Source organism: Sphaerodactylus townsendi, linkage group LG07 (genome assembly GCF_021028975.2).
Source record: "Sphaerodactylus townsendi isolate TG3544 linkage group LG07, MPM_Stown_v2.3, whole genome shotgun sequence".
NCBI classification, from domain to species: domain Eukaryota; kingdom Metazoa; phylum Chordata; class Lepidosauria; order Squamata; family Sphaerodactylidae; genus Sphaerodactylus; species Sphaerodactylus townsendi.
The window spans coordinates 107,925,188-107,936,032 of NC_059431.1; the positions used below are offsets into that span (position 1 = coordinate 107,925,188).

Below are 10,845 nucleotides of genomic sequence, written 5' to 3' on the forward strand. Positions count from 1 at the left end.
CGGCAAAGAAATATACTATGAGCTTCTCACTAAAATGCTCCAAGGTCACTGCAAGGTGGAGAGGCAGAAGGCTTCATTGAGGAGACTTTAAATGGCAAATAAGTTGTGAGTTTGAACCTGCCCCAAATCCCAATGATAGAACCTTCATTTTGCTTGGTCAGCTTTGAGACCTACAATAGTACAAATGTCTAAGACAGTGATGGCGAACCTATGGCACGGGTGCCAGAAATGGCACTCGGAGCCCTCTCTGTGGGCACACACACACAGAGTTCGTCATGTGGGGGGCAGAAAATAACCCCCCCCACACACACACACACATACACCTAGGCTGGCCTGGGCCACTGAGCGCGACGTGTGCACACTGTGATGAGCAGGGATGACTCAGCTGACGGGCCTGGTGCCTGTGCTCCGGGTGGCTGCTGCCCGAGGGGGTGGGCGCAGAGGAGGCAGAGATGCTGGAGAGGCACAGAGCAGTGTGTGTGGGACTTGCTGGAGGCTAGAGCAGGCTGGCCCCTGCTTGAGTGGGTGGGGTGGAGGAAGAGGGAGCCAACCAGTTTTTTCTGAACTAAAACCTCAGCATTCAGGTTAAATTGCCGGGTTGGCACTTTGCGATAAATATGTGGGGTTTGGGTTGCAATTTGGGCACTCGGTCTCAAAAAGGTTCGCCATCACTGGCCTAAGAGCTGGGAAAACCCTGGTTCAAACCATTCTTTGGACACTGACTCCCCAGTGCAAGAGATCTGTGATTATATCCCCCCTGAAAGGAATGGGGAGTGGAAGATTTGATCCAGGTGATAGTGTTAAGGTTATGTCTCTGTACCATCCTCTTGATTTTGAATGGCTATCCTGAAGCTCTTCTTTTGCTACAGTGGGGAAAACAATACAGATATCACCCATAGTCGCTGAGCGAAAGATGACTTGAATCCAAAAAAGGGCACTGCGCTGTGGAAAAAGTTTAAGCGCTCCCCTTTCTCAACTCACAACCCCTGATAGGCTTTTCCTTTGTTGTAGCTGCTCGTTTTTTAAAAGCTGCTTTCGTTTCTTTCAAAAAGCCCCATTATCTCAGCCCCCTTCCCCCAATATGGGGGTAAACACTGATCTCTTGGGGGATTGCTGTAAGGATCAAGATACCAAGCACTTTGCACACTCAACATGCTGTAGACATTAAGCAGTAGTAATATTAACAGAGCACTACTACAAAAGACGGTTGGGCCAATGGATTCCCCCCCCCCCTTTCTCTTCTGCACTATTCAGAAAACATCTCACTGACTAGCACATGGTGGACAGGTTATCTGGATTGTTTTAAGGGAACTGCAGAAGGGAGAGAAATAGTTAACCTGACATCTATATACAAGGTAGTTTACATGCAGCTCCTCAACTTTATTTGCACCGGCTTTCAGTTTTAAAGAATTCAGATTCCCCTGACCCCCAACCCAGTGTATAAAAAGTTCTTGAAAGTCATTGTCAATTTCATCCCTACAATTATACAAAACACAAAACAGAAGAAAGCCATTTACCTTCAATGGTTGCCTATAAACTGCTCAGAGACATCTGGCTGGTCTGTTAGGCTAAAGGAAACATTGCTCTGACCCCAGCAAAGCACTCAAATTGCCATTTGTCATAGATTTTCCTCCTCTTTACTGAATTATCTGGAACAGATGGAAATTAAACCAACAGGGTCCTGTGTATCAGAATTTGGAGTACTCCTTTCCCAGCCGGGTATCAAAACTAGCTAACCATGTTTAAACAGGCTTACAACCTCATGTTATGCTTATTAACTTTTAGTGGAATTTACTTCCTGGCTAGTGGGGCCTAAGATTGTAGCTGACAGTCATTTGGGGGAAATAAACCCCATGGAATTCTGTACAACTCGTACCTGTGTAAACATGCATCCTAGTAGGCTATGGAAGTGGTTCTGATCTTTAAAATACTGGTTATAATAAGTTGCATCACCTGGTGCAGGAGAAGGAGATAGCAAAAGTCACTCAGATAAAATAGGTTTATTTAAAAGTTATTTTCAGCATGAATATGCAAAATACAAACTCTGACAAAATGTTCATTTTTTCACGTCATAGTTTACAAATATACAAAATAGAAGTCTCAAATTTATATTACATATTTTTAAGTAAAGAACTATATAGAAAACACATTTGTTCTGCTTAAGGCATATTTGGGAATAAAACCATTGTACAAATTATTGCACATTGAAACCACAGTGCATTACATACTGTCTGCATAAAAGATTAAAAGAGACACACACAAGTAAACCAGGTTCATTAACCTGATTTAGGTCATCATTAACTGTAGATCGGAAGACAAAAACGTATTTCCTTGTCAAATATGCAGCAGTTTGAGAACTTTGGCTTCCTCTTTTTTTGGTACCTTTAGAACCAAAAGTAATCCAGCACCATGAAAATAGGCCTTGAACCACAATTCTGTACCTGAACTTCTTTTTTCCTTGTTGATATAGTTTAAGTAATGGCTTTGTTAGGAAAAAGGAAATTCCAAGACTACAATGCATTTACACAATTGCATTGGAACAAAATCTTTAAGGGAATGTAAGGTGAAGGTAGATGTAATATTGAAAGACAAGGAACTGAAGCAGGAACCTGGTCTCACAATTTGAGCGACAGACATTCATTCTAGCAAGCCAGAAAAAACAATGTCAGATGAGTCTTCAGTCTTCCCCCTTTCCTTATGCTTCAGGTAAGGTGGCTACTTGCTTTAAAAGCAGAATGTGTACGTTGGTTCGCTTTTATTCTACTCCTTAAAACGAGATTTAACAAAACTGTTAAAAAAAAAAATCCGAAGGGGGAAATGTAGTTGAAGGTGCAGGGGTTAGCCAGTAAGCACTGACTACGGCCAGATTTTGCTGGAACCTCGAAGAACCATTCCCCCCTGAGCAATTGGACCGGACATGGTGAAGATGTTTCCGAAACAGCCCCACTGCTCGACAGTTTATTACATCAATCTTCACCCCGTCTCCCTACGTAATTTTCCCGTTCTCCCCCCCCACCCCAAAGTTTGTTTTAACCCTGATATCCTTGACTTCCAGTCATTCCTTGGCATTCTGTAGTCCAGAAAGATTCAAGTCAGATTTTTTTTAAAAGATGGAATGATGATGCAAAATCCAGTCATTGCCCATGTGTGTTCTTTTTTAAAGTTCCACAAAGTTTTAATCATCCATTAATTTCCACACTTGTTTTGGAAGACTTCTCTGGAATTCTTTGTAGTGCTTTGAACTAGAGTTCCTCCCTTTTTCTTTTGTGGAAGACAAGTCTTTTATACTGTCCAATACTGAATCTCCTGTGGCAGTAAAAGGAAAATGTGCCATATCCCTTTAAAAGTGTCTCTTCATATGTAAGGCGAGATGGTCAGACCTGGAAAATGCTCTGTCACACCTCTGGCACTGGAAGGGGCGGTGGCCCGTATGTTTTCTGTAGTGACGAGTGAGTTCATCAGAGCGGGCAAATTTCCAGCCACATCCTTCCCAGTCACAGTGATATGGCTTCTCACCTTCAAAAAATAAAGAGCCAGATCAGTTAATGCTCTGAAACCATGACAGATTTCTGCCACACATTACCCATACATTCTAGAATGTCGGATTCACATCGTTATTGGCTGAAAAAAAATGTCTGAACATGTAACCCCACCATGCTGAGTTTTGGGGATGGAGACTGACAATTCTGTTCAGAGCACCGGAGACAGACAGTCGTGACACATCTACTCTGACATCCATCAACCAATTTTGCGTCCCCCCCCCAAAAAAAACTGTAAAACTCAGAGATAGTGGACAAAAAAAAGGTAGCTGGTAGCTCAAACTAGTTTGCAGTGGACCAAAAAACTAGTTCGTAATTAGTTTGTGAATAAAATAGCAGCTCTTAGTTGTCAACATCTAAGAATTGCTTTGGGCAGGGAAGCTTTATAATATTTCCCCCTCTTTCAGGCCATAAATGACAAATGTCAGTTATTTGCAAGTGGGCTGGAAAACCAGGTTTGTTCTCAAGGTTCAACACAGGGAACAGTTCTCTGCGATATCCTCAGTGTCAAACTACTGTCTGCCTCCAAGCTGCGTGGACTAGAAGCATAAATCAAAATAAGTAGAGGCATAAAGGTGCATCAGATACTGTTACTGATTACATGGCAGTTGTGATATATTCCTCCTTTCAACTTCTTCCTTGCATTCATCTAGAATTAATATCATATGCAAGAATTCTAACTACAGTGTCCCATGTAATTTGCATCTATTTGGCTAATGAGAAATCTAAGGTGCGGTTGGTTATAGGCTACTAGCATGTCTGGCAATCATGCCAAGCATTACAACTGCACTTTCCAACAAACGAAAGGAAACCATCGAAGTCTTTGTGACCTCTCTTAAGTTTGACAACAAAGAACACCTTTCTTTTCCGGTCATCATCAGAACTAGTTTGATTGACCTAACTAGTAGGAAGCTTTCCAAAAGAAGAAGAGTTTGGATTTATACTCTGCCTTTTTCTCCTGCAAGCAGTCTCAAAGCAGCTTACAAACTCCCCCCTTCCTCTCCCCACAACAGACACCTTGTGAGATAGGGCAGGCTGAGAGGGTCTCAAGAGACCTGTGACTAGCCCAAGATCTACCTGTGGAGGAGCAGGGAAACAAACCCAGTTCTCCAGAGTCCACGCTGTTAACCACTATTTTTCCTAAGCACCCTGAAGACATTTTCACCTAAGTTTACTATTTCCAGTGTCATAACTCTTTTCCCAGTGCCCTAGTAAGTACCCCATTGAACTGGCATGTAGGTGGAAGTTGCGTTGAAATCGACAGAACATGAAAATATGTTTAGTTACTAAAAAGTTACCGCTTTAATGGTTTTACAGAGTAGTCCTAAACCCTTTTTTTGGGAAGTAAACCTGTTTTCATTTGGCCTTACTGATAAGGGCAGCCTTACTGTATTTAAAATTGTACAAGGTTGGAAATTGTTGGTTTTTTTGTTACAGCTTTTGCGAGTTTGTTTCATTGGTTTCGGTGGAAAGCCTAAGAATGGTGCAATCCTAAACTTGAAACTCACAACAAACAAACAAAAACCCTTATTTCCATGTAAACTTATTGAGCGTCAGGGATATCATGCATGTGGACAACCCCCTGATTAACAACATGTTATTTCATAGCTAGATCAATATAAAAAAGTTCCACAGCAAGCAGCAGCTCATTTGGTTATTTTTATCTCTTTATCTGGCTGGCTGGGACATCTAGAATTGGATGTTTTCCGAAACTAATTAACCGAGTCAGTTACTGACTGGCAGCTGCTTTTCGACAACAGAACTGAGACGAAATTAATTGCAACTGTTTGTATGGGGGAAGCGATGCTTCCACTTCAAGTAAAAACACTCTCCAATTAATCACTGGTTTCCAAGATCACAACCTATCGGCTAGTTTTGCTGATTTAGAATAAATCAAGAAGATGACCAAACTCTTAAATCAAAAACAACAACAAGGTCAACAACCAAATAAATGAGTTACAGGTATTTTGCAAGATCCAGTTAAAAAAACTATGACAGTATTATCAGAGTAAACATGCTTAATTCACTGTGGACTTCTAGCTACCTTGTAATTAACTAGCCACATAGCCATAGCCAGGCAAGTATAGCTCATACGGCTGCAAAACAATTCCTCTGCCATAACTGAGTCACTGAGAGCCATTTTTACTAACTTCTCCAATCTGTAATTTGAATAGGGTTATTTTTGTATTTAACCTCTGATCTTGCCTAGAGTTACACTTTATTATTTTAACAATATGCTTGGATGCAGTTATATTCTTCTCTCTTTTAACCTGTTTTAATGTAATCATGTCTGAACTGAGTACTTACTACAAGGGTACACAGAGGCCGACATAATTTTTAAAACTACACGCAGTCCGATTTCCCAGGGGGCGATGCATGGCGTGAAAAAGGGCCTGCTCTGAAGGGTGTGTACACTCATCCTACTTTCTCCTTTGGTGAACAGGTTTGGCAGGCTTCATTAAAAAAACCCACAAACATGTTTGACCAGCAAGGGCAACAGGATGGAATATAAATCCCTATTATGAAATGCAACATTTTCATGAAATGACGTTCAGTTCTCTTCAACACTGTCTGTCCCCAGCCTTTAAAAGTGATATGATGGAGGCATTCTTGCCTGTGACAGTCGCACACTCGTTACCTTTTGCTCTACTGTCACTTTCTGTTAAACAGGATTTTTGAACCCTAAAGATGCAAGACCTATGCATGAAATGGGATGGATATACACACTACAGGCAATGATGTTCCTAAAAATTCTGCCCTCCAAAGTACTACTGTCTCCAGTAACATGTGCCAACTTCTGACAAGACTTGGAAATAACTGCAGCCCTTGATCAAACAGATGTTGAATTAACATTGTAGATCTAACATCAGACATTAAGCTGTTCTTGGCTGCCTGAGATCCCAGGATCACTATATTATGTGGTTCCCAGACTTTCCAGCAATACAAATCACTAAAAAGCAGTATAGTTACAGGAATGTGTTTAGTTAAATGGAGATCTGACAGTCACCATAAAGCGGTCTTACCTGTGTGGGTCCGAAGGTGAGCTTTGAGGTGTGAACTCTTTGTGTATGTTTTACCGCAACCTGCATAGTCACACGTGTGTGTGGCAGTCCTTTTCCTGGGCCACGATCGCCGGCCTCTCTTTGGCTTGGTCTCTTCAGACAGGCAGCTCCCAGAAGAGATCAGCTCTAGAGGTGAAGAGGGCGGAGTCAGCATCATCCCTTGTACCGGCACACTTAAAGGCTCTCCAAAAACATTTAGATAGTAAGACTGACCTTGGTACTGGAGTGCGCTCGGTGGCATCTGCTCCGGGAGGAAAGGAGGGTATCCGGGGGCAGGGTGGTAGCCTGGTGGAGGAATTGGCAGACTGGGGTGACTCAAGCCCTGTGGGGAAGGATGGCAGTCTCTGGGGTTCATCATCTCCTCTGGAGTCAAGGGAGGGTTAGTCCTGGTAGGCAGTGGCCGCCCCATGGGGAATTCGTGCTGCTGCTGCGGCGGTGCCCTCTGAGTATTCCCATGGGATTGGCCTAGGGTGCAGGAAGGGGCGGCCTCCTGCTTGATTTTTGGGCACATCCGGGGCCCCGGTTTATAAAGGGGAGGCACAGGTCCATCCGTACAAGGGGAAACGGCTGCCGCCGGGTTCTTGCTGCTAACACTGACGTGGTTATTGTATTCCCCCATGTTCACCGTGGCTTTCACCACAAATTTCCCGTGCAAGCTTCCGAGCGAGGAGGGTGGCGGCTGCTGCTGCTGCATATAAACTGGGTCCAGGTCTGGCCTCATCAGCTCAGCTACAAATCCACCCGAGGGGGACACGTCGTTAATGTCAGCCAGGTTGAATGGGGCAGCTGGAGCCGGTTCCCTGCTGTACAGGAGGCCCCCTCCTCCTCCAGTGTGATCTCCCCTCTGCAGCTGGTAGGTGAAATCGCAGGTGGCCACGGATGGGCAGCTGTTGCTGGAGCCTGAAGAGCCGGGAGCAGTGCTTACCACGGCTGCGGTAGCAGCAGGTTGTTCCTGGGGCATCAGGGAGTTGGACAGGATGAAGTCAAAGTCAAGCAGCTCATTCAATTCCTCCGTCTCCCGCCTTGACATAGCACCACCACTGGCACTGTTGAAGGTTTCCAGCTCAGCAGAGAGGTCGTAATGCCGTCCTGTTAGCACAGGGGGTAGTCGTTTGAGGTGAGATAGTTCCTCTTTCCACTTCTGTTGAAGGCAAAGAAAGGGGAAAAGATCAGTATCAGTAAAGTGACACAGATGGGAATGTGCAGAGATCAATTGCACTGAGCTTTCAAGTTTTACAGAGGGCTTTCACTAGCAGGAAAACCATATCAAAAATCTTAAACACTGGTTGGAGAGAGAGGCACCTCTCACCGCCACCACCAAAAGTATCAGAAGTTAGCAGCCATTCTTTTGGGCATAGCCTTGAGTTACCAGTGCCAGGGACAATATTCCACAAGGTGAAATGAAACCCTGGATCTATGCAAACCAGTGGCTGCCTAGCTCAGTGAAACTGCCTGATAAATGCTGGCCCTTCCAAACTGTGAAAGCAGTTCCTATTTTGTTGTTGTTGTTGTTGTTGAAAAGACTGGACAAATGGTAACATGGCTACTAAACAAGGACATTTTGGGGAAAAAATAGTACTTCTTTCGTCTTCTGGAACTTTTGAAGGCAAGCTGCAATCATATTTCTCACTATGACACATTATAGAAAAGTCAAGCTCTTCCTTTTCTCCCTCCAGCTTTGTGCAATTTTTAAGGGCATGTTGTAATATTACCAATTCATGGGTTTAAACCATTGTGGGGATTTTTAAAGCTACAGTACAGTGAATTCTGAGGAAGCAGTGTTACCTGTGTTCTTAAATTACAAGTCTTAAAAGTGTCTGTGGAAGTTTCTCTTGACAAAAAAAACCCCCACAAGACTTGCCAATGAACTGAAGGGTCCAATTTTTGCAGTCTTGTTGCTGGGTTATAAAAGCAGTTATTAGATGTATAGCAAAATGTATATTCGCATAAGAGAATCACATCTGGGTATTTACTAAAGTCATGTTGTGGGTCCCACTAGGATACAATACACGATGGGACAAAAGACGGACTCAGGTAACTTTCTGAGGCAGCCCCAGTGCATACAGATTAATACAAATGAATGGGTTTTGAAATAGCTGCACATACAATTTCAATGCATTAGATTACCTGAGTTTGATATCAGACACACGTAGGCGTTTTGCAAAGCAGCATGCATTATACAACAGCAGCTGTAAGTGCAAGCCATCAGCTCGAGAGGATAGAATCAAAAGCTCACCTAGCCACATGTGTAGGTGTGCATATTTCCAAAGGCTGCCTATGTATTAAACATACGCATCCACGCCCATGATTTGAATTCATGATACGCCACATAGTTCAGCTTCTTATTTACAGCATAATGTTAACTCCTGGGATAGCAGGTCCCTTTCTATCGTGGGCCCTCTCCCCCTCCCCCACTCTGAAGTCTCAACTCCAAGCGGAGCCAACACCCACGCAGAAGACAGCGGTCTCCTGAGTTTTCCACCTGCCCTGTGGTCCATTCAGTGAGAGAGTCCGAGCACCCATGCGGTGAAAGTGGCAGAGGAAAGCAATGAGGGTGTTAGGAAAAAAAATATGGCTGTCCTTTTAGGATGGAGATCAGTTCCGCAGGACATACCTTTGCTTTACAAAAGGTTTTTGAAAAGTCACTCCTGAAATCTATGATAAATGTGCAGGATAGTTCTCCTTGATGTCTTTGTGTCATGCTTCCCCCCTCCATTCCAATTTGAACTGTTTCTGAGATGTCTCGCAGCAGTTCAGTTCAGGTTCTTTCGTACCACTTCTACTGTTGAAGTTTTGATGATCACTCCCTGCTTCCCGGCCCCATCAAGTCACAGCAAGGCGACAGTTTAATCTGGGCTCAGATTCCCTTTCAACTAGCTCTCTGGGTAACCCTGAGCCAGTCAAATACCTTCAGACTCTCACCTAGCTCATAGGATTATGAGGTGTGGGGAAAGGACAGGGAGAATCTGTCCCAAGAGACTCCAGAGGAAAGATGGGCTCAACATGTGCTAGAGCCATGGTGGCGAACCTATGGCACTCCAGATGTTCATGGACTACAATTGGCCATGCTGGCAGGGGCTGATGGGAATTGTAGTCCATGAACATCTGGAGTGCCATAGGTGCTAGAGGGAACTGCCTTCTGCACCTGCTCAGGTGTGCTGTCCTTTAGGACTGAGCTCCGGACGGAAGAACAGATGGCCACCTATGAAACTCCCAGAGGTAGGTCAAGGTATCCCGGTGCCGAGACCTAAAAGCCCATGACTTACGTTGCTGGCGCTGACTTGTCGCAAGGTTTTTTCCCTGCCGGCCGTGCCCGCAGCGAAGGTGGCGATGGAAGGGAGCAGCGTGCCGCTGAGTGCCATGTCAAACTCGCCGTGGGGCGGCTGCCTGCAAAAAGGTCAGAGGAGAAGCGTCAGCCCAAGGAACCCAGCAGCCTGCGATCCATCCGGACCAGCCAGATCGTCCCCCGTCCGAGCTGGCGAAAACAAAACAGGTTTTAAAAGCGTCAGATCCGAGCCTGGTCGAAGAAGCAGGAATGCCACCCACCTCATTCACGTGTGCCCGATGCTTGGCTCGCCTGTCGGGCGGAGGGGCGCGGAAGCAGACGACGGCGAACAACGTGCGCAACGTTAAGGAGAGGCTAACTTTTAAAACAATTTTTTAAAAGGTCCTCTGGAAGCCCGCCAGCCGGAGGCAGTCCTGCTGACTTCTAGGGGGAGCAGCAGCAGCGGCCGCTGCCCCGCCGCGGTGCACCAGCAGCCAAAGCCGCTTTGCAGCAAAGCAGCGAGGCGAGCAGCAGCTGGACGGCGCGAGACGATTCCCGGGGATTCCCTGCTCGCGCCGCTGCCATCGGGGGAGTCCTGCTGCGCCTCCTTGCAACCGCCGCCGCCGCGCGCGCCCCTTCGCTGGCGGGTGGACGGGCGGGGCTGACTCGCTGGCGCGCGCACGGTCGAGCCCTTTTTTTTTTCTCCCCACCCTCACTCGACGCACCTCACGCCCCGTCCGAAGCCTGTGCGAACTGTCAAGCCGCGCGCTCGACGGCTCTTTACTTATAACCTTCATCCCGCCCCCCCCTTGGAGCCCCGCCCCGCCTCCCGGGAAGGCCCGCCCACCGCGGGGGCTTGCGATGCCGTCACCTTGGCGACGGGGAAACAACAAACTTTACGCTCACTCCAACACGTGGGGTGGGGGGGGGGAGGAGGGAGAGCGAGCGAGCAGGGATGGGCCGTGACGTCAGCAGAGCA

At 45.9% G+C, this 10,845-nt stretch overlaps 1 protein-coding gene across 2 annotated transcripts; it reads right to left on the minus strand.

Annotated features, from left to right (window-relative positions):
* Positions 1-1,985: 1,985 nt before the first annotated feature.
* On the minus strand, positions 1,986-10,628 carry KLF4 (Kruppel like factor 4). 2 transcript variants are annotated; one of them, XM_048504574.1, is made up of 5 exons: positions 10,148-10,628; positions 9,868-9,988; positions 6,815-7,742; positions 6,563-6,727; positions 1,986-3,516 (listed from the first exon to the last, which is right to left on the minus strand). In XM_048504574.1, exons 1-5 carry the CDS (start codon positions 10,150-10,152, stop codon positions 3,341-3,343), a joined length of 1,395 nt encoding a protein of 464 aa, XP_048360531.1. In that variant the 5' UTR covers positions 10,153-10,628; the 3' UTR covers positions 1,986-3,340. The 2 variants fall into 2 exon arrangements, with proteins under 2 accessions (XP_048360531.1, XP_048360530.1); XM_048504573.1 differs by having other exon boundaries at positions 6,563-7,742.
* Positions 10,629-10,845: the final 217 nt, after the last annotated feature.